The sequence below is a fragment of the Lithobates pipiens genome, unplaced genomic scaffold (genome assembly GCF_037356315.1).
Source record: "Lithobates pipiens isolate NorthernLeopardFrog02 unplaced genomic scaffold, aLitPip1_a1.2 Scaffold_10, whole genome shotgun sequence".
NCBI lineage: Eukaryota > Metazoa > Chordata > Amphibia > Anura > Ranidae > Lithobates > Lithobates pipiens.
In genome coordinates, this window is record NW_027507686.1 from 184,721,634 (window position 1) to 184,745,816 (window position 24,183).

At 42.3% G+C, this 24,183-nt stretch overlaps 1 protein-coding gene across 2 annotated transcripts in view; it reads left to right on the forward strand.

Annotated features, from left to right (window-relative positions):
- SYT8 (synaptotagmin 8) overlaps nt 1-24,183 on the forward strand; it is an 84,648-nt gene that overhangs the window by 43,096 nt on the left and 17,369 nt on the right. The window contains exons 1-5 of one of the 2 annotated variants that reach the window (XM_077460608.1): nt 265-355; nt 1,434-1,585; nt 3,459-3,622; nt 14,598-14,693; nt 14,821-14,988. In XM_077460608.1, the coding sequence (XP_077316734.1) occupies nt 1,480-1,585; nt 3,459-3,622; nt 14,598-14,693; nt 14,821-14,988 (534 nt within the window). In that variant the 5' untranslated portion in view covers nt 265-355; nt 1,434-1,479. Of the gene's footprint in view, nt 1-264; nt 356-1,433; nt 1,586-3,458; nt 3,623-14,597; nt 14,694-14,820; nt 14,989-24,183 lie in introns of those variants that run through there. The other variant, XM_077460603.1, reaches the window with a different exon arrangement.

The window sequence follows — 24,183 nt, forward strand, 5'->3', positions numbered from 1 at the left end:
ATTAGCTGGCCTTCCCAAGCTAGTAATTGCAGGAGAGGGAGGCTCTATGCATACAGGATAAAACAGCCTTTTTACACAATGCAGAGGATTAACCTCTTAAGTTCCACAGTGAGTATAACAAGCATGCTCTGCTGCATATACAAACTGATTTGACTGTTGTGGGTTTAGTAACACTTTAAGAATCTACACAAAAGACTGTGAAGAACATTGGATTGGCTATTCCTCACATTTTCCTGTCAGGAAATGATTTCCTTCCTTTTTCTTCCTAACACAAATGCATTCTGAATTCAGCCAAAACATTTATACGGCTAAGACAAGACGTTTTGGGGAGTTGTGGCTCTTCTTCAGTGAATAGGTACAGTTTGTCTATAAATACATTTATATAGTAAAGATTTATTGCTAAGAAACCTTTTAGAGTAGTGTAAACGATAGTCTGCAGAGTGTAGGCAGATCTAATAAAGCAGAGGATAAAAGCATTGTCAGAATTGTATGTACTGTTGTACCTTGTTGCCTGGGGAATACCTGTGATGTAGCTGTGAGGGAGCAGCCATGAAAGGGCCAGCGACGTCAGGAGGGCCAAACATAACCTATGTTCCCTTTTCTAACTACCAATTCTTTTTGAACTTAACATTTTATAAAGAAGAAGGAGAGTTTCTCATGTTATCTCTCATTTTTCTTTTCTTTCTGCCGTTAGAGGCTCAAGAAGTAAACTTAATGGAGGCAGTGGGGCTGATTTACTAAAACTAGAGAGTGCAAAATCTGATGCAGCTCTGCATAGAAACCGGGTTTTATTGTCAAAGCTTAATGAAACAAGCTAAGGTTAGAAGCTGATTGACTACCATGCCCAGCTGCACCAGATTTTGCACTCTCTAGTTTTAGTATCTATAATAATTATATTCGGGATCTTTTTTTATTTAATTTACAATTAAATGAGGTTTTGATTTGTTATGTTACTGTAATAAAGCTGTAATAACGTAAGTGAAAATTAACTTTTTTTTTTTTTAGGATTTATATGGCGCCAACAGTTTACGCAGCGCTTTACAATGTAGAAGGGAGGGCGGTACTATTACAATATAGCTCAATACAGCCCTGTTAATGGAGCTTACAAGTTAAAGGGAGGGGGAGGTGGTACAAAAGGTAATGGCTGTGGGGGATGATCTGATGGAGGTGACTCGGGTACACTTCTCAGGTGGAAGTGGGGTAGGCTTCCCTGAATAAGTGTGTTTTCAGGGTTCGCCATTGGAGGTATCAGGAAGCCGTGCTGACATCTTAGTTTTTAATCCAGGGCCCTGTGTATGTAGCTACACCTCTGCCTCTTACCATTTCTGAAATAGGATGCTGGAAGAGCAAACTGATATAAATAGCCACATAATACGTAATGTTTCATATTTGCCAAAGTATATTTTAATTTTCTTTTTTTTTTTCTCTACCAGGTACGGTGCACTGGAAGAGGAACTCTTCCTCTCTCCAACAATAATCATGACTAAAAGTGCAAATACAACTAGTCCCACTGTAACCAGCACCACCTTTGCTCCAGCTTCGGGGATCTTGGGATGGATAGAGAGCATTTTAAATAAAATACCTTGTAAGTACTGCAATTGTACTCTGTAAATCCTTCACATGTAAGGTAGAGCAGTCACAGTTCTGGAAAAGAGTAGTTCAGCTGTTATGGTTTTCACAGTCCATTCCCAATCCATTCCCAAGATCAATCGGACAAAAAGGCTTCTGACAACTTGTAACAATGCAGTCAAGTGAGGCTTGAGGATCTTGGAGAGTAAAGAAAGCTATGAGGGCCTTAGAACACTTGGACTGGCCACTCTAAGCTTCCAACATTCCTGGTGTTTCTCATGATACCACATACATGTGCCTTAAGCCTCGTACACACGATCAGATTTTTCAGCTGACAAAGTGTCAGACTTTTGTCCGAAGGGCGTGTGCCTGGATTTTGTCTTGCATACTAACGGCACACAATTGTCGGCCAACAAACACGAATTTAGTGACATACTACTTGGAATTTCAGCTCTTGAGTGCCACCCTTTGGGCACCTTCTGCTAATGGCACTAATTCCAAGCATGCGTGTTTGTACATTGGACTTTTGTTTGACAGACTTGTGTATACACGATACGAAAATCTGGCAACAGATTGTTATCCACTGAAAATTTACTAGCCTGCTAGCCAACATTTGTTGGCGGAAAGTTGGCCAACTGATGGAGTGTACTAATGGTTGGATTTTAGGCAAACAGGCTGTGATCACACAATTCCCTGCCAAATCCTGTGTATGAGGCTTTACTTCATTGCTCAAAACCACATACCCCCTACCTATTTTAACAATGTCTGTTGTGCCAGTGATGAACTGTGCAATGTGCATAATGAAATGTTATAAGCATAATGGATGGCATGCTTTTGTCACCATGAATCAAATACAAGCAACACTATATTAATACAGACATATTTCCTGCAACCCCCAACATGTGCATACAAGAACTGGAAGACTCCAGCCTCCTCAATGCACCAGCTTATAACAGTGGTGGAGGCCTTGCACTGTTGCGCCAATGATATTGGGATTTTAGGCTAATACCGCAGTGGTTCATTGGTGGTGGTTGGTGAGGAAGTATTAGTGCACACCTTTATTTTAGCTTTATGTTCAGTACCAATAAACTACTCATGAGTAAATTCTATTGCTAATGTGCACGTAAAACCAACACCTACAGAGTATATGATGTATGGCTTTGATGTGAAAATTATTGTACCTGAAAAATGATTCACTCTAAACTAAACCTCTACCCCCTAACACTAACTTTAGCCTAACCTCTGACCCTAAAGTTGGCAATTTTTAATTGATTTTAATGACTTTTCATCAACCAGGAACTGCAAACACGATCAGGAGTAATCACATGAAACTATGCAGTGTACCACCCACGAGTTCCAAACTGGTTGATTTTAAAGTCAAAACTGAGCAATAAATTGACACCTTTTTATTAAAGATGGACAACTGCTATCCAACTGGAATGGATTTAAACAGAACAAAATATGGCAATTGCATAGAAAGTCATCAGCTTGTTTGATCAAGGCCACTTTATTCCATCTTTCTTGGTCAGTCAAAATCACCATTTTATTTCTTTGATTGCCTTGAATTTTTGACAAAATGGAAACAAAATTTGATTGCTCAATTAGATTGCCACCCAAATGGCCAGTTTACCAACTGATAATTCTAAAACAATTCCCAAAACCTTTAACTTCCCCTGAAATTAAGTAACATTTTTGACTTAACTAATTACTGTAACTAATTTTGAATACAAGTTTAAATAATATATATCATTACTGTACTTATAGCAGCATCAGGTATAGTTAAGTAAAAGCAACTATGTAAATACTTGCCCAACACATTGTTATTGTTCTTTTATCCCCTTTGCTTGTGTATTTGTCCTAACTGTCCATTTTCCTCCCTGTATAATCAGTGCCACGATGGGCCATCTACACTTTATTCGGTGTGGCAGCTTTCCTAATCCTGCTGCTCATCATCTGTATTTGTTGCTGTTGTTGTAAGCGTAAAAAGAACAAAGCCAAAGAAAAAGAAAAGATCAAACTTGCATCAGTAAAGAATAGTGTCACCACAAGCTTGGTAAGTGCTGTAAAGATAAATTAAAAACATAATGGCATTTTTAGTCATCCAGTCTAGCTGAAACAGACCAGAAGACAGAATGTGGAAATGCCGCACACTGGAACCCAGACACTGTATAGAGAGGTAAAGATACAGCCTGAACTCCTCATGGCTATGCTCCTCTGTTTGAATGTCAGTGCCTGACCTGTGTTTGGACTGCAGGGGGAAGTTTTGCAGTGCTTTGAGCAGCACTCCAGGCATTTATCAATGGGGCATTTCTAGTTAGTAGTACACTAATATTACTAAAAGTATTGGGACGCCTGCCTTTACACACACATGAACTTTAATGGCATCCCAGTCTTGGTCTGTAGGGTTCATTATTGAGTTGGCCTACCCTTTGCACCTATAACAGCTTCAACTCTTCTGGGAAGACTGTCCACACGGTTTAGTGTGTCTATGGGAATGTTTGACCATTCTTCCAGAATTGCATTTGTGAGGTCAGACACTGATGTGGTCGGGAAGGCCTGGCTCGTAGTCTCTGCTCTAATTCACCCCCAAGGTGTTCTTTCAGGTTGAGGTCAGGAGGACTCTGTGCAGCCCAGTCAAGTTGCTCCACCCCAAACTTGCTCATCCATGTCTTTATGGACCTTGCTTTGTGCACTGGTCCAAATCATATTTCTCACACATGCCATGGCTATATGTGGAATTACACCCCAAAATACATTCTGCTGCTTCTGCTGAGTATGGGGATATCACTTGTGTGAGACTTTTTGGGAGCCTAGCCGCACACAGGACCCCGAAAACCAAGCACCGCATTCAGGATTTCTAAGGGCATAAATTTTTGATTTCACTCCTCACTACCTATTACAGTTTTGAAGGCCATAAAATGGTGATCACAACCCCTCCCCCTCCAAATGATCCCATTTTGGAAAGTAGTCACCCTAACCTATTTGCTGAGATGCATGTTTGGTATTTTGCAGATCTCGCTTTTTGTCAAAGTTTAGAAAATTGAAAAACATTTTTTTTTCTTTTCTTTCTTAATTTTCATAAACAAATGAGACCTGCAAAATACTTGCCATGCCTCTTGCCTCCAAAATGGGGTTATTTGGAGGGGTTTTGTGCTATCTGGACATTTTGGGGTCTCTGTAACTGTGATAGGTATTGAGGAGTAAAATCACAATTTTACACCTTTAGAAATCCTAAAGGCTTAGTTTTCGGGGTCCTGTACATGGCTAGGCTCCCAAAAAGTCTCACACATGTGGTATCCCCATACTCAGGAGAAGCAGCAGAATGTATTTTATGTAATTTGCGAAGGTGGGTCACAGCACCATCTGGAAACAGAAGGGCTGTGATGATCTCTTCCTGGAATTTAAGGAAGGATCCAGTTCATCCTGAAGCTAAGCATTCAGCAGAGCCAATTGGAATAAATATACAGACACATTTTTGTACCAGCGTCTGGCCTTATGGACAATTGGGTATGGTGCCAACAACTGGTCGTTGGAGTCCATCCTTCACATGTTGAGCTTAATGTACACAAGACATTTTTATAACCTCTCCTGAACGATTTAACTTGACAGATAGTAACCCACATTTAAAACGTCTGTTTTGCCGTGTTTACATGCCGCGTTTGCGTTTAGAAGCGTTTGAAATTGTTAGAAAAAAATTATTTTTCAAAATAGTCAAAAATTTAAAACGCCTGTAAATGAAACGTGGTTAAATGCAAGTTACCTTGTTTAGATGCGTTTTTAGTGCTTGAAATGCCTCTGAACTCATTTTTCTGCTTTCCAAAAAAGGCCTCTAAACTCAACTGCCTAAAAACGACATTAAACGAACCTGTGTACATATACTGATAAGTTAACTTTGGATGAGTTCAGGGGCAGCTGAAAAAAGCAGCCAACTGCCTCTGAACGTTTGTTTACCAGCAGCAGTGTACATGAGGCCTTAAGGTTGTATTCGTGGACAGAGAGGGTTTCTCCACAACACCAGTCGCTATAGGAATTTGGACAGTTGCATCTGCGTTAAGGGATGACAGAACAAAAACACTCCCTGTATCCCTCCACTTCACTGCTAACAAATTAAATTTCAAGCAGACTCTCCCCCCCATCTAAGTTGGGACTCTACAAGCCATTGGGTGGAAGCCCCAGCGATTAGATTGCATGGTGCCACATGCGCCAATTCCACAATAAAAAGGGTGACTAAAAATTGTGTAATAATTGTCCACGTACAAGTGGTACCCCTTTCCAAATAGGGTGACACCAAGTCCCACACAATCTTACTAGGGCTCCCTATGTAGTCTGCGCAGTTCTCGGGCTCCATGTGACTTTTCCCTTTTCCCTCGTAAACCTTAAAACTATATGTATAGCCTGTTGCCCTGTCACAGAGCTTATACATCTTGACCCTATATCTGGCACGCTTGCTGGGAAGATACTGTTTGATAGGCAAGCGACCAGAAAACTTAATCAGGGACTCATCAATGCAGACAACTTTATCGGGAGTAAACAAGGCTGCAAACTGCTGGTTGAAGTGGCTTATGATGGGCAAATTTTGTGGAGCCGATCGTATCTAGGGTCACCCCGAGGATGACAGAGTTCATTGTCATTGATATGCATGAACTGCAAGATTTGCTCGTATTGTGTCCTGGTCATGGAGGCAGAGAACACGTGCATATGATGAATTGGGTCAGTGGACCAATATGACCGCAACTCAACCTTTTTATTAATGTCCATGAGGAGGTATAGGCCCAGAAAAGTCTTAAATTCGGAGACCATGATAGGTCTTCAATCTCTGGCAAGGGCAAACTAGGGATTAGCGGCAATGAATTGACCAGCATACAAATTGCTTTGGTCCAAAATAGATCTATAGAGATCTTCTGTGAAAAACAGCGAATAAAAATCAAGTGATGTAAAATCAACTGTTTCCACCTAAATTCCGGGTTGGCCAGTGAATGGGGGAAGTACGGGTGCTGCAGAAGTGGTTGGCTCCCAATTCGGATTGGCAAATGCAGCAGAAGGGACACTATAGGCTCGATGGGCCTGTGTTTGTCTCTTTGGTGGCTGCGGGACTCTACTTGTGCTAGCTACCTCACCAGCTTGAACAGCACTTATGGAACTCGCCACATCACCAAGTGTTCCTCCAGTGCTGGATGGACGACCAGAATGTACTAGGCCACTGGTGCTTGCCAGCTCACCAGAAGGATGAGTGGCATTAGTACTGGCTCTCTGCTCCATACGAGAGCCCTGCGGTTCTTGCATCTCAACAGCAGAAGAACAGGGTTGGGTAAGCCTGACCTTGGCAGGGACCACTACTCCGCCATCAGGGCTATCTGTCAGGGTTCCGCTGCTGTCTACTGGTTCATATTCTGAGCCTGAATCGGACAGATGGGTGACTTCCTCTTCCCTCTCATCTGTCAGGCTCAGAAATGTGTAGGCCTCTTCACTAGTGTACCTTCGATTGGACATTTTGGCCTCTAAATTTACTGGTACACTAATGCACCTGACTGTCAGTGACTTCAAACGCTACCAAAAAAACTGTTAGCGTTCGCAGGGATCAGGCCTGACTCTGCGAATGCTGCAGTTATGTTTAGTGTTTTGTAAGTAACAGTGATCGATTGATACTGCACTTGGGTGGGCTGGGCAGAGGTGCTAAATGCAGGTGCTAGCAGGTATCTGAACTGATCCCACTAATGCTGCATTTTTGGGAACCCTAAACTATTGGGGACGCTAATATAGTTCTGATCAGATCAAAGATATCAATCCGCTCAGACACTATACTACTAAGGGAGGTGTATGGTGTGTGCATAGGTGTTAGCGCTACTGGCACTAATCTGACTATGTCTGGGGTGACGCAGACCCTAACTGATGCTAAAACCTAACTGATATCACCCGCCGGGTGATCAGGGGGTTAATCCTTTTAATAGGTAATATACGACGGGTTCTCTGACACTATAAAATAAATAACTATCTAACCATCGTCACCTGTGACACTAATACGGTGATCACTGGTGACGTGGTGATCAAGGGGTTAAACCTTTATTAGGGGGGTTTAGGGGGGTCCCTAGACCTATCTGGGACTACTACTAAGTACCCTAACACTGATTATTGTTACAAATTACACCAGTACAGTGATCAAAGAAAAAATATGAACACTGCACTAGGTGACACTGTGACAGGAAGTGAAGTTAACAGGGGGGCAACGGGGGGGGGGGGGGACCAGTGTGCTTATGTGTACTATAAAAAAGAAAAGGAAGTGGTGCGCTTATTCAATATAATGTGCCATAAAATAAACTATAGCTAAAAAATGCAAACAAAAGTCCAAGTAAAGCCCAATGGTAGGAATCTGTTTATCTAGATATGGATATCTCATAAAAGGTAGCTTGATAGGAGGAAAACAAAGCATCAATCCAACATCGATTGTAAAATTTATAGATTGGCTGCTCACCTTCAACAATGACCAAAGGGTCAAACAATATCAGACAGCAAATGGAGAATCCTGCTGGTGGGTCTTTGAAGACATTCAAGTCCCAAGCGAAGACAAAACGCTGCATGGAATCTTAGCATCAACACATCCTGCGCTTACCAAAGGGTAATTCCATATATAGAGCAAAAGGTTGCCCCAGAGGATAAATACTTCTGGTGTGAATGACACAGTCCTTAGATGGATTGCTGCATTCGTTTTTCTTTTTTCAGGCTTCCTTCAGTTTGTCACCTGGCAATTCTTCCAAAAACACTTTCTGTCCCCCCCAAACTGACAATGATGCTGTCCAAATGTGCCCCTTCATCCAGAGTGGTGTTTGCACTTACATGCGGCTACGTTGAAACATTCTTGCCATTTTTGATGTGCTTCCTGTTTTTCTTTCCTTGTTGCCGCTGCCCCGATGCTCTACACCATCAATAAACCATCAATAAAGGTTTGTGTGGAGCCCGCAGAGAAAGGGAGCCAATCGTGGGAGGGTGAAGGTGGCCTGACGTAAGGTAACATTGCTTCGCCCAGCCGAGCCAACCTGCCACAGTACATCGGCAGCGGCTGGTCCGGTACTGGTTAAAGTTCATGTGCGTGTAAGGCAGGCGTCCCAATACTTCTGGTAATATAGTGTATATAAGGAGAAAGGGAATAGGTTTCCATAATGTAAAATATACAAAGGAGTCAACAATTACAAATTAAACTCTATAGTCATGGATGCACAAAGTACAGTAGATGGACCTCAAAACTCGGGTAACCCCAGGTCTGAAGAGATATGAAAAACTAGAAGACATCGGAAGACTGGAATTTTGTGAATACTTTGAAAGCTACTGTTATATTAGGTTAATTATTCTTACAGTAGACAGTTACATACTGTAACTATAGCGGCTGCAAAACAGGTCTATCAAGTTCATACTAAACTTTAAAGATTACAAAAGCAAAGCAAAACACATCCATTCTGTACTTCGTAATTACATTATTTATTGATAAACTGTTCATTTTTATTTTAAATATTCATATTATTCTTTAACAGTGTGATTATAATTTCCATTCCCAGATATTGTGTGTGTGTGTGTGTATGTATGTGTATATATATATGTATGTGTATATATATATATATATATATATATATATATATATATATATATATATTTGTATATGTGTGTGTGTGTATGTATATATATATATATATATATATATATGTATGAGTATTGTGACAGAGCGAGGCTCTGTCCCTATGAAATTGGAGGAAAACGAGACGCAGACACAGAGTTTGCATATCTCCAGCCCTGTGTCTGGGTCTTGATGTTAACGAGCAGGGTGTGTGCCCAGCTGCATATAAGCCATATAAATGAAGGGCTGTTGGTGTGGAAGGTGGAGGAGTGTGAACAGCTTGCTGCTGGCTGAAGAGTGGTTTGCCCTGTGGGAGACTGTAGTCCGTGTAAGGGACTGGGAAAGGCTGACAACCTTGAGAGTCAGGAAGACTAAGGAAGTCGGTGAGTCCAGGGGGCTGGAAAGAGTTGACAAATCTGTTGGGAGCAAGCAGAGGAACTGTTGACAATTGAGAGCCAGGTGGCTTGGTATGTTCATTTGTGTGCTGAATGAATTTAAACCCCTGCGTGGGATTACTGGATGAACTAAATATTTTTGTTTTCTTATAATAAACGTGGGCTACCAGGCCCTTAACCATAAAACGCCTGCCTGATGTAGACTAAAACGTGCATCTACCAATTGTGCTTAATCACCCCAACATTACAAGTGGTGCGAGAATGCGGGCATGTAGACGGTGGAATCCGGGTCCTTGCTCCACAGTGAGTCGCATCAGGAACTGCTGCTAGCTGTGTGTGGCAGCCAGGCGAACAGCATTGCGTATACGTTTATTTGATGGACTGTGTTGAATGCGGGTTGTGTACCTGTGAAGGAAGAATCAAACATCAGATTTTTTTTTTTTTCCTTTTCTCCTTCTTTGCTGAGAACTGTTACAAGCTGCTGTGTGCATGTGATTGCAAGGATGAGGCAGTCAAAAAGCAAGAAGTTCATGTTTAATCAAGTTAAAGAGGATGTTGTTCCTGGCAGCCTGAGCCCAAAGGTGCCACAGCATGACGCAAGGAGGCCTCTGCGCTGCATCCGTTGTAGTGAGTGGGGACATGCTGTTGCCCATTGCCCCTTGTCACAGGAATGTTTGTGGAATAACCAAGCTGGATGGGAGGTTGATGAATTCTGGAGCTCATCTACTAATGATTGTGATCAGCTGTGTCCTCAGAAGTGGTATCCAATGGCAACGAGTGAGAGCCAGTCATGGAGGAGATGCCAAGAAGTGAGCTCAGCATGGTCTGAGAAGATGTCTCCACCTTGTAGGACCAGTAAAAAGGGGCCAGTGACATGTGAGACAGCGAATGAATGGTTCAAGCGGAATCGCAAAGAGTGGGGTGCACTGCAAGGGGCTGAGATCTTGGCCTCTGACTATGTGCAACCCATGCTGCCTACAGAGGAGGTGGGAGACTTCCTTGTAAGATTTGAAAAAGTTGCTGTAAAGAGAAAATGGCCTAGGGACCGGTGGCCAAAACTGCTGCAAACCTTATTGCGGATAGAGTTCCGGTCGGTTTACCATTTGATGGATGGGGGCCAGGATGACTATCGCAAGTTTAAAGAGGAAATCCTTCTTAGAGGAGAGTTCCATCGTATCATGGGCCGCCAGCAATGCTCCAGGATGGGAGAAGTGTCGCCGGAAGTCCTAGGAATTGGAAATCCAGAGAAACGTAAGGTTTTCTGTCATGGCCACTTAGGCAAAGGGGTCAGTCCAGAAAGGAGAGTATATCAGCCTGAATCCTGCATGAGGTATAGCCAACCAGCTTTGGAGCGCAAGTCTGCAGTTACCCCTAGCAACAAGGATCTTGTGTTACCTACAGGGGGCGTCAGTGGGTCCAGAAAGGCTGCAGTTTTGCTCCCTGGCCACATGGGGGAGTCAGCCTGTGGAGACACCACACCAGTGAGACAACGCACTCAAGTGAAGGCTATGACATCAGCTGCAGGAACTGGTAAGACTGTTTCAGTTTATGATGCTGAATCCAGTGAAGTGGGAGTATGTCCAGTGGGGAGATCCGCAGTACAAATGGACATAGACTTTCTGCATTGTGCTACCCAGAGCAGTGGGGAGGCGCAGCGTAAAGCCCAACTAGACGCAGGGCTAAAGACTGAAAAGGACATGGGGACTCTGCATATGCCTGCTATGATCCAGCAGATGGCTGGGAAAATTGAGCTAGGGGTGACCAAAACAGTGCTGGTACCATGTTCCCTAGTGACAGCTGCTGCAGGGTTGCCCAGGGAAACTTCCAAGGAGCTTGCAGTGTTGGAGCAGAGAGTTTCCCAGGTCAGCTATGGAGCTGCCCAAATAGGCAAAAGTGCCCCTTTACAGAGAGCAGGTGCTGTGAAGAGTCGCTCAGAGGTTATGGTGGCTCATAAACAAACCACAAAAACAGCAGTTGTGTCTACATGTAATGAGAATGCTAATGATCGTACTAACAAAAGTGATACTATTGTTAATGGTGATGAGTGTAATGACATTGAAACATGTATTTCTTGTAATGTCATATCTGAGAGTGAGGTTGGTAATGTGTTCACTACCAGTGATGAGAGTAGGAGATCTCCCATGACAGGCAGAGGCACAGGATTTTCCATGGAAGTCTCATGGGGTCTCCATGTGTTGGAGTCAGAGGCTGCCCAGGATGGCTCTGGTGCTATGCTGGTGGAACAAGGGGGGACTAATTCACACAGTGAGAGCGTATGGGCGCAGCCCCACAACCCTACGTGTAGCCCAGTGGGCAAGGGGTTAATTCAGCCTGCAAAAGCTGAGTGTACAAAGCTGAATGTGTCTGTAGTGCCACCAGAAAAAGGTGTTCAAAATGGTGTGCTGCACCAAGCTTTAGGTGATGAAGCATCACCCCAATACAACGTTGCTAAAAGTATGGTGTTACAAAATGATATATATAGAAATGACGAATGTACAGTTGAAGCTAATGAATCCCAGGTTTCTGTGCAGCTTTCTACAGCAGGTGATGCAACGCTGTGGAACGCCCATGGTGGAACCACAATGGACTGGGACAGCTGGGCCAAACAATTGTTAGCCATGCTGGATAAGGCTAGCTTAAGTAACAAGGGTGTGGACACAACTGCTATGCCAGACAGGGGGATCGCAGAGCTGCCAGTGGTTGAGGGCGTCTTGGTCCCTGCAAAGGTTGCTGCCCTCCACTCTGAAGAAACAGTTCAGGGCACTGGCATCGCAGATGTGTTGTCCACAGCCCCACAGCTAAATGATATTGAGTATCAACGTGATAGTGTGACTTGTAATGACCTGCAGAGGCTCACCAACACTGGTGCAGAAGGGATAAGTGTGAGACATGTGTCTGACAGCTCTCCAGGGGAGCAACAGGCCGTGATGATGAGTACCTCCAAGGAGGATGAGGTCTCTTCAAATGTCTCACCTTCTCAACCTGCAGTTGCTGAGCCCCTCCATGTCTTGGACAGGGTAGAAGACCCTAGAAAGTTCTGGTGTTTAGACATGGGATGTTTAGAGATGACCGAAACCTTACTGGAAATGCTAGAGTTGGTAAAAATGAACTTGCTGTATACTTGGGTATCTCCACCGCAGTTGGACCAGGTGGTGCTGCGTAGCACCAATGGGTGGAGCCAAGTGGTACAGGCAGTGCTGGGAAACCTTGACCAACAGTGGAATTGGTGGGACCAATGGTTACCCATTTGGCACAGGATCTCCAGATTCTCTGTGAGCGTACTTCTAGTTATTGATTGGTATGGAAGGCACGCGAGAGAACTGCTTGAGATATCAGAGGTCTCTCCGTCTGATGCGGTGACTAGAAACATCTCTGCTGGTGTGGTCCGAGGTGTGGCGGAGCAGTTGTCAGTAGAGGGCGCAGATACTGCCTTACCCGCTAGGCCTCATGAGAAAGAACGGCCCAGAATGGACTCGGCAGTAGCAGAGATGCTTTCTGTCACTGGCCCAGAGGTACAAGTTAAGGTGCCTGGAGACACTGTGGAAGAAAGTGTTAATATTGGTTGCCATAACAATGTAATGTGTATACCTGAAAAAAATGGTTTATGCTTAGGTCAGGGTAGTTTGTTAGAACAGGTACCCATGGAGTGTTGGACAACGGGTGAGATGGAGCTGTGCTATGGTCCCGTCGGATGTAGTCCCTCCTCAGGTCTTCTTCTAACAAACACTGAATTGGAAAGCTGTGATCTGTTAAGAGTTCGTTCTGTAAACAATGATTTGGTTGCAGTGGGTACCAAGAGAAACTGTTTTAAACCTGAAATACCGATGGTGAAGGGTAAAATGGGTATTTGTAAGGTGAAAGGAGGGCTCAAGGAAGGCAGAGTTCCCCCAAGAAAAGTGAATAAGCCCAGGGACCCCAAAAGAAGAGGAAGGCTGAGTATAGGAAAATATAGGAACCTGTTAAGATCCAGGGGGGAATGTTCCTGGAAGCGCACCCGGAAAAAAGGTTGGGCCTACGTGGCTGACAGCCAGCACAGAGGTGTCCCAACCATCATGATGGGTGCTGGTGTTCCTCCCTCCGGATCGAAACAAAGGGGGGGGATATGTGACAGAGCGAGGCTCTGTCCCTATGAAATTGGAGGAAAACGAGACGCAGACACAGAGTTTGCATATCTCCAGCCCTGTGTCTGGGTCTTGATGTTAACGAGCAGGGTGTGTGCCCAGCTGCATATAAGCCATATAAATGAAGGGCTGTTGGTGTGGAAGGTGGAGGAGTGTGAACAGCTTGCTGCTGGCTGAAGAGTGGTTTGCCCTGTGGGAGACTGTAGTCCGTGTAAGGGACTGGGAAAGGCTGACAACCTTGAGAGTCAGGAAGACTAAGGAAGTCTGTGAGTCCAGGGGGCTGGAAAGAGTTGACAAATCTGTTGGGAGCAAGCAGAGGAACTGTTGACAATTGAGAGCCAGGTGGCTTGGTATGTTCATTTGTGTGCTGAATGAATTTAAACCCCTGCGTGGGATTACTGGATGAACTAAATATTTTTGTTTTCTTATAATAAACGTGGGCTACCAGGCCCTTAACCATAAAACGCCTGCCTGATGTAGACTAAAACGTGCATCTACCAATTGTGCTTAATCACCCCAACATTACAGTATATATATATATATAGATATAGATATAGATATAGATATAGATATAGATATAGATATAGATATAGATATATATTGTATATATGTACGTGTGTAACTGTCCTCAAAGAAAATATACATTTCAATAATACTGTATGTATACTTTGATGATACACTCAATGGTCATTATATACACTATATTGTCTATAAGCAGTGCTAAAATTTTGGTCATTACGTCTTTTTTTTATTTTTTATGGTAAATTGGTGAACGGCCCCTACACAGCACTGTGGTGTGTTCACCTGTTCTTTTTGTTTAATGGGTGCCACATGTCATGTTTTTCTTCTAAACCATTTATGTTTACTTCACAAACCTTATATGGTTACTGTTTTGATAATGTTCTGTAGGTGCAGCCAGATATAGAGGGACTAAAGAAATCACAGGAAAATGATTATCGAGGCCGATTGCAGTACTCGGTGGAATACAATTTCCAAAGGGAGGAGGTAGGAAGACTTTTAATAAAATCTTAAAATCGCAGGCTGGGGCCTAAAGTCTAACTATATCCAAAGTGCTTGAGAAAGTGATCTGGGTTAATGGTCTTATGACATGACTGGCTCTCTTTCAATACAGGCAACTATTGCAGTGAAGCAAGCTGCCTCTCTAAAGGCTATGGACAGTGGAGGGACATCAGACCCGTATGTTATAGTGTATCTCACGAACGATACCCGTAAGAAAAATGAAACCAAAGTGTATCGCAAGACTCTGAACCCTTCCTTCAATGAGACCTTCACTTTTAAGGTATATGAAGTATTGCTAACAAGACCACACAGGTTGTTGTACACAAAATGTTGCAGATTAGGCATGAAGTGAACGATGTTTAGCATTATACTCTTTTTGATTAGAATAGACTGGATATGCAGTGGTGAAGGGCCCTTCACATGAATTATGGCATCACAGAAGTGCTGGATTTCAAACACCAAATACTAGACTGGAGATCAAGTTTTAAGATGCTTCAAGTAATAAGGAGGTAGTTTATTTAAGCTAAATAAAATTAGTTACATAGTAGACAAGGTTGAAAAAAGACTCAAGTCCAACCTATGTGTGTGATTATATGTCAGTATTACATTGTATATCCCTGTATGTTGTGGTTATTCAGGTGATTATCTAATACTTTTTTTAAACTATTGCATGCTCCCCGCTGAGACCACCGCCTGTGGAAGGGAATTTCACATCCTTGCGGCTCTTACAGTGAAGAACCCTCTACGTAGTTTAAGATTAAACCTATTTTCTTCTAATTTTAATGAGTGGCCATGTGTCTTGTTAATCTCCCTTCCGTGAAAAAGTTTCATCCCTATTGTGGGGCCACCAGTACAGTATTTATGAATTGAAATCATATCCCCTCTCAAGCGTCTCTTCTCCAGAGATAATAAGTTCAGTGCTCGCAACCTTTCCTCATAACTAATGTCTCACCAGACCCTTTATTAGCTTTGTTGCCCTTCTTTGTTCTTGCTCCATTTCCAGTACATCCTTCATGAGGACTTGTGCCCAGAACTGGACAGCATACTCTAGGTGCGGCCAGACCAGAGTCCTGTATAGCGATAGTTATTGTTTTATCTCTGGAGTTGATCTCCTTTTTAATGCATGCAAATATTCTGTTTGCTTTGTTAGCAGAAGCTTGACATTGTATGCCATTGCAGGGTCTATCATCTACTAGGACCCCCAGGTCCTTTTCCATCCTAGATTCCCCCAGAGGTTCTCCCCAATTAAGGTAACCTTTGCTTCGAATCGTGCAGGAGAACTTAAATTTGAACTGATTTTAACCACTTGACCTCCAGAAGATTTTTCCCCCCTTTATGACCAGGCCATTTTTTGCGATACGGCACTACGTTACTTTTACTGACAATTGCGCGGTCATGCGACGTGGTACCCAAATAGTTTTTTTTTTTGTTTTGTTTACAAACGTTTTTATTTGGAAGATCCATAACAAAAATCAGGTACATTGCGAATGTTATCATTCAGTATTACAATGTTGTACAATAGTTGCACAATAAATGGTTTGGATTCCTATTGTTGTTATGAGGTATTATAGGCTAAACGTATATATACTAAACATATTCAATCGTTTTAAAGGATGGCATATAGAAAAAAGTAAGATAAAATCTTGATATATTAATACAACAGTAACACATCTTAGATTAGTGGTACATCATAAGTATGTAAATAATTATGGCAAATCACAATAAATCATTTTTTTTAATAAAGATGTGCATATTATCATAGAGGGTACGATGTATTCTTTGAGAAAGTTTAATCATTTCCATCCTAGATAAGACCTGTGGCCATAGAAGCTTGTTTGACCTCCAATTATATGCAATTATCCATTGGATGGAACTAAATAATGAATACAGCAGTCTGTTGCACAATGTAGGAATATTTGGTATAGAAGCATATAGAAGGCATATTTGGGGTGTAAGGGTGATAGTTTTACCTGATGCTAATTTTGCTGGCTGCTGCTTGCCATATTGGTTTAAGAATCTTGCAGCTCCAAAAGATGTGTATTAAGGTTCCTTGCTCTGTACATCCCCTAAAACAGTTAGGAGAGGCTGTAGGGTAGAAAGAGTGAATTTTTGTAGGAGTCATATACCATCTAGGTAATAGTTTTTTTTGGGTTTCTCTATATAAAATAAATAGCGTGAATACTTTTGCGAAGGTTATCTATCATTGTATCCCATGTCTCTATAGTGAAAGAGCATTCTTATTCTGCTTCCCAATGTAGCATTGGCCTGAATTTTTCAGGTAGGGAAAGTCTATTGCGATAACCATATAGTTGAGAAATCAGACCTCTGTCTCTCAGGGAGGTTATACATGTGTTCAAATAATGTGTTTGCAGATTGTTCTGCAAAAAAAATGTTTAAGTTGTAAATAACGGGGGAATTCTGAGGGAGGAAATTTGTATTTAGATTGGAGAGATTGAAAGGAGGGAAATTTCATGTTGATCACTATGGATCTTAGGGTGGTCAGGATGTTGTTTAGCCATTGTGTAAATGGACTGTTGTCTTTGTATCCCTGTGTAAATCTAGGGTCCCCCAGAAATGAAGCCAGTGGTGGGACTTCAGATGATAGTTTAAGGGCATCCTTGTGTCGGAGCCATAGTGGAAAAGAATGAGCAACTATTGTGTTCTGATTGAGGATCTTGCAGTGGGAGTTTATACCCGACCATAGAAGGCCTTGTAGGTATAGAGGAGAAATTGAGAGAGACTCAAAGGAGATTCATGGGATGTTATTGATAGGGGCAAACTATTGGGCCAACTGTGTAAGTCTGGCCACAAGGAAGTAGAGCCATATGCTTGGAAGGCCAAGTCCGCCTTTAGATTGTGGTCTATGCATGAAAGAATAGCTACATCCTAGTTTTTTTTTTATCTGACCAAATACATTTATTGATTTCTCGTTGTAGAGCTTCTATTCTTGTTTTGGAGGTATTAATACGGAGAGCTTGAAAATAGTAAAGAAGTTTAGGGAGAATGGTAATTTTAACAGAGCAGAGTCTACCAAAAAAGGATGTGTGGTAAGAAGACCATAGTTTAAGTAGAGAGCTTATATGAGTGAAGAGTGGGAGTTAATTTTGTTTTGTATATCGAGTTATAAGAGGATGCGATATGGATGCCTAGATAGCTGAATGAATAGGAGCACCATATGAACGACAATTTCTCTTGCAATAAGAAAGTCATAACAGGGGAGAAGTTAATAGGTAGAGCCGAGCATTTAGTTATGTTAATTTCCAGACCAGAGAGATTATGAAAAATGTTAAGTTCGGCCATAAGGTTGGGTAAAGAGACAAGTGGTATAAAAAACAAAAATATCGCGCTTGGGGTAAACCTAAAAGCTGCAACTAAAAACCATCTAATATCAAGATATGGAAAAACTCAGAAAAAATTGTATATATAAAGTTGCGCTAAAATTACATGAAAGATGAAAGTGAGAAATCTAATACAAATCGATGAGATTACAAATCAAAAAACATCCTGTGTAAAGTTCAATCAAGAAAGAAGGAGTCTTTTGTAATAAGGGGCTCTCTGTTTCCAAGAAAAAACAATGAATAGGGAAATCGATCCTTTTTAGGAATTCAGTGTAATCTTCTTACAAATCCAGAGCTGAAAAAAGTTTGACTCTTACCACAATGGGTGGACTCCCAGTCAATGGAGTCGTTAGCGCGAGCAGACAGCCCTCTGCAGGGTTCTTTTGCGTGTAATCCGTTCCAGTGTGCTACTAGACGCATGGATAGATGCGGATCATTCGGAAGTAACCAGCCTAGATTACAACAATTCCGTACGTCCTCCTTCCCTTCTCGAACACCGTAGATAGTGGCTATTCAATCTCTCTGTACGTCTGGAGTTTGTTTATAGCTCCCCAGCGAATCGTCCGATGTCAAGGTTTTTCAATACGCAAACCTGTAGTAAAACACAAGATACTCGGGCCTCTCGGCCACGAGTAAAGGGAAGGGGAAAACAAAGAAGGACTCCGATCGTGAACGTACCGTTAGGCAGTCGGCAATTTTATTAAAAGAATTTTTTCTAACATACAGCAGACCAAAAATATGACCGAATAGGTCCGATTCTAGAAAAACGTTTTAATATACAGTAGACCAAAGGTATGACCGAATCGGTCTAATTCTAGCAAGTAAAAATAAAAATATGCATAAAAAAACGGTTAAAAATAAGAAAAAATATACACCCGTGCTAGGGAATATTCTAAGCGTGGTGGTATCAGCACAAACAGCCAGACATGTTTCGTAAAAACTTACATCCTCCTGGGGCACAGGTGATATGCTGATCCATCACGTTTAAATAGCGTTACGACTAAACCAAGCCTCGATTGCGTTCCAAAGAGGTGAGGGTCGGCATTCCGGCCGAACCAAGCCTCACTTCCGAACGGCTACCATTTTTTCGAAGGTTATAGAAATTAACCGAATCCCTCGTCTCACAAATCATTGGTCCCGCCCAGGTCGCCATTTTCATGGAGACCAAACGTGGTCCAGGTCTGAAACAAAACGTTACGACTAAACCAAGCCTCGATTACGTTCGAAAGAGGTGAGGTTCGGCATTCCGGCCAAACCAAGCCTCACTTCCGAACGGCTACCATTTTTTCGAAGGTTATAGAAATTAACCGAATCCCTCGTCTCACAAATCATTGGTCCCACCCAGGTCGCCATTTTCATGGAGACCAAACGTGGTCCAGGTCTGAAACAAAGCGTTACGACTAAACCAAGCCTCGATGACGTTCGAAAGAGGTGAGGGTCGGCATTCCGGCCAAACCAAGCCTCACTTCCGAACGGTTACCATTTTTTCGAAGGTTATAGAAATGAACCCAATCCCTCGTCTCACAAACCATTGGTCCCACCCAGGTCGCCATTTCCATGGAGACCAAACACGGTCCGGGTCTGAAACAACGCCCAAGCTCGAGCTCTATTTTCTTATGGATTGAACCTATATCTGAACTGCACACCTCTGAGTGGAAAGCACATATCGAAAAGTGTGTGACTACTCTCGTTCGAATGGCCCACGGTGTCCAATTCCCATTAGGAAACCATTTTTTAAGAATCTAAATAGAAGGAAGTGGTCTGTCCTCATTTAGTTCAAAAAAATAATAAGAGGAGACACAAAAAGCATATGAAAAAAAGGGACAAAAATAAATAAACAAAAATAAATAAATAAAACGTTCCCCCAAACAGACATATTTATATTATATATCAACTGTAATTCATAACCCCTCACGCGTTATCTATAAAAGCATTAATTTCTATATCTACGTTGAGTCCAAAAGGTTTAAGGCTCTTGATTTTATATATCCAACTCATTTCGAGTTTTGAAATTGCCCTCTTTTTGGGGCCTCCTCTCCAGGGTAACTGTAATTTATCGATTCCCAAGAGGGATGTTCCCCGAGGGTCACGATCATGTACTTCCAAGTAATGTTTCGAAACCGGGTGTCCTTTGAATCCCCGTCTAATGTTACCCAAATGCTCCCCTAACCTCACCTGGAGAGGGCGTAATGTACGACCCACATAGTGGAGCCCACAGGGGCAAGTTAGAAGATATACCACTCCCTCTGTGGAACAGGTTATAAATGATTTAATGGGGAAGATCTGTTTAGTGTTTCCGGAACAAAATTCTGTTGTTTTCTTTATCTTTATATTATTAATGGAACATACACAACACTTATTACATTTAAAAAACCCTATCAGATTCTGAAAAAACATAGGTGTAATTGTCGGGGGGTCGCACACATTAGGTGCGATTTTTTGTCTAATAGATGGTACACCCCTAAACACCACCTGTGGTTTCTCTGGGAGGAATGAACCCAGAATTTGGTCATTTTTGATTATGTGCCAGTGTTTACGCACAATCTTTTTGACCGAAAAGTGTTGTTGAGAGAATCTAGTAACAAATGGGCATTGAAAATTGCTGTTAATAATATTCCCCTCCACCTCTGTTCTCTCTTTGAGTAAGAGGCTACGGTCAATCTCTCGTACTTCTCTCAATTTTTCTTTTAAATCTTGTTCATCATAAACTTTAGCCAGTAATCTCTCTACAAGAACCCCGGCCTGCGCATCAAAATCATCCTCCCGGGAGCAGTTACGCCTCATTCGGATGAACTGGCTCTTCGGAACGGACTGTAGCCACGCTTTATGGTGGCAACTGTCACGTGGGATAAATGCGTTACGATCAGTATCTTTGAAAAACGTGGCTGTCAGTAGGGTGTCTCCCTCATTCCAGATTTTAAGATCCAGAAAATTAATGGTATGTTGACTTGCTTCGTATTTAAATTCAATCCCTCTATCGTTCATATTGAGTTCCATCATGAATTCCTCAAGTGACTCAAAAGAGCCATTCCATAGGAGGAGGACGTCATCTATATACCTGGCCCAGAGGGCCAATTCCGGTCTTTTATCCAAATAGATGACCTCCTCCCATTTCCCCATAAAGAGATTCGCCAAACTGGGGGCAAATTTAGCCCCCATGGCTACTCCCCTCTTTTGGAGAAAGAAACCTCCCGCGTGCCAAAAAAAGTTGTGCGTAGTGGCATATTCTAGGAGTTCCATAATAAAATCCTTCTGTTTGTCTACCAAACCTGAGTTTTTATCCAAAAAATATTTTACTGACCAGAGGCCCCAGTCATGTGGGATCACCGTATATAAGGATGTCACATCCGCTGTGACCATCCAAACACCCTCCTGATATTGACAATTCTTAAGGATATTAATAGTATGACGAGTATCCTTAATATAAGCTGGTAAAAGTTTAACTAGAGGCTGTAGGAACCCGTCTATGTATTTCCCTGCTATTGATGTTAATGAGTCGATTCCGCTGATAATGGGTCTACCCGGTGGGTGAACCGGATCTTTATGTATCTTAGGCAGGTAGTACATGACGGGTATCCTAGAAGAGACAGGGACCAAGAAGGACTTCTCCTTCTTGTTTACAATACCCATCTCAGAGCCTCGCTTAACAATATCCTCCAGTTCCTTTTTATATTTAAACCTTGGATCACCGGGTAGTGGAATGTATGTGTCAGTATCCCCGACTATTCTATTAAGTTCGACTAAGTAATCCTCCTTTTTTAATATCACTATCCCCCCTCCCTTATCCGCGGGCCTAATGACCAGATTTTTCTGGTTACAAAGCTGATTGAGACCCAATTGTATTTCCTTTGCCATCTTTACCTCTTTAATTTTCAGGCATTCAAGATCCCTAAGGACAACGTCCCTAAAGACCCTGATAGATGCAGATAGACCACCTGGGGGGTTGAAGAGAGATGCGTTATTTAAACCAGAATGTTTGATATCTGTCTGGCTGATCGCATTTCTCTCCTGTGTGTTAGACAACATATACCTTTTAACATTCAATTTCCTGGTGTATTTTTGTATGTCCATATACGTTTCGAATTTATTAAGAGCCTTAGGGGGGGCATACTTTAGCCCCTTATCTAAAACGGAAATCTCAGCCTCAGTAAGAATGACACTACTGAGATTGAAAATTCCCTCTCCCTTTATTCCCTTTTTCGTTTTGCTTTTTGATCTCCGTCCGCCTCTCTTTCCTCTCTGGGTTCTATTGATCTTTCTAGACTTTGTTCTCCCCTGGGAAAACAATCAGAGCAGTGGGGTTTTCCCAGGGGGGAACAAAGTCTAGAAAGATCAATAGAACCCAGAGAGGAAAGAGAGGCGGACGGAGATCAAAAAGAAAAACGAAAAAGGGAATAAAGGGAGAGGGAATTTTCAATCTCAGTAGTGTCATTCTTACTGAGGCTGAGATTTCCGTTTTAGATAAGGGGCTAAAGTATGCCCCCCCTAAGGCTCTTAATAAATTCGAAACGTATATGGACATACAAAAATACACTAGGAAATTGAATGTTAAAAGGTATATGTTGTCTAACACACAGGAGAGGAATGCGATCAGCCAGACAGATATCAAACATTCTGGTTTAAATAACGCATCTCTCTTCAACCCCCCAGGTGGTCTATCTGCATCTATCAGGGTCTTTAGGGACGTTGTCCTTAGGGATCTTGAATGCCTAAAAATCAAAGAGGTAAAGATGGCAAAGGAAATACAATTGGGTCTCAATCAGCTTTGTAACCAGAAAAATCTGGTCATTAGGCCCGCGGATAAGGGAGGGGGGATAGTGATATTAAATAAGGAGGATTACTTAGTCGAACTTAATAGAATAGTCAGGGATACTGACACATACATTCCACTACCCGGTGATCCAAGGTTTAAATATAAAAAGGAACTGGAGGATATTGTTAAGCGAGGCTCTGAGATGGGTATTGTAAACAAGAAGGAGAAGTCCTTCTTGGTCCCTGTCTCTTCTAGGATACCCGTCATGTACTACCTGCCTAAGATACATAAAGATCTGGTTCACCCACCGGGTAGACCCATTATCAGCGGAATCGACTCATTAACATCAAGAGCAGGGAAATACATAGACGGGTTCCTACAGCCTCTAGTTAAACTTTTACCAGCTTATATTAAGGATACTCGTCATACTATTAATATCCTTAAGAATTGTCAATATCAGGAGGGTGTTTGGATGGTCACAGCGGATGTGACATCCTTATATACGGTGATCCCACATGACTGGGGCCTCTGGTCAGTAAAATATTTTTTGGATAAAAACTCAGATTTGGTAGACAAACAGAAGGATTTTATTATGGAACTCCTAGAATATGCCACTACGCACAACTTTTTTTGGCACGCGGGAGGTTTCTTTCTTCAAAAGAGGGGAGTAGCCATGGGGGCTAAATTTGCCCCCAGTTTGGCGAATCTCTTTATGGGGAAATGGGAGGAGGACGTAATCTATTTGGATAAAAGACCGGAATTGGCCCTCTGGGCCAGGTATATAGATGACGTCCTCCTCCTATGGAATGGCTCTTTTGAGTCACTTGAGGAATTCATTATGGAACTCAATAGGAACGATAGAGGGATTGAATTTAAATACGAAGCAAGTCAACATACCATTAATTTTCTGGATCTTAAAATCTGGAATGAGGGAGACACCCTACTGACAGCCACGTTTTTCAAAGATACTGATCGTAACGCATTTATCCCACGTGACAGTTGCCACCATAAAGCGTGGCTACAGTCCGTTCCGAAGAGCCAGTTCATCCGAATGAGGCGTAACTGCTCCCGGGAGGATGATTTTGATGCGCAGGCCGGGGTTCTTGTAGAGAGATTACTGGCTAAAGGTTATGATGAACAAGATTTAAAAGAAAAATTGAGAGAAGTACGAGAGATTGACCGTATCCTCTTACTCAAAGAGAGAACAGAGGTGGAGGGGAATATTATTAACAGCAATTTTCAATGCTCATTTGTTACTAGATTCTCTCAACAACACTTTTCGGTCAAAAAGATTGTGCATAAACACTGGCACATAATCAAAAATGACCAAATTCTGGGTTCATTCCTCCCGGAGAAACCACAGGTGGTGTTTAGGGGTGTACCA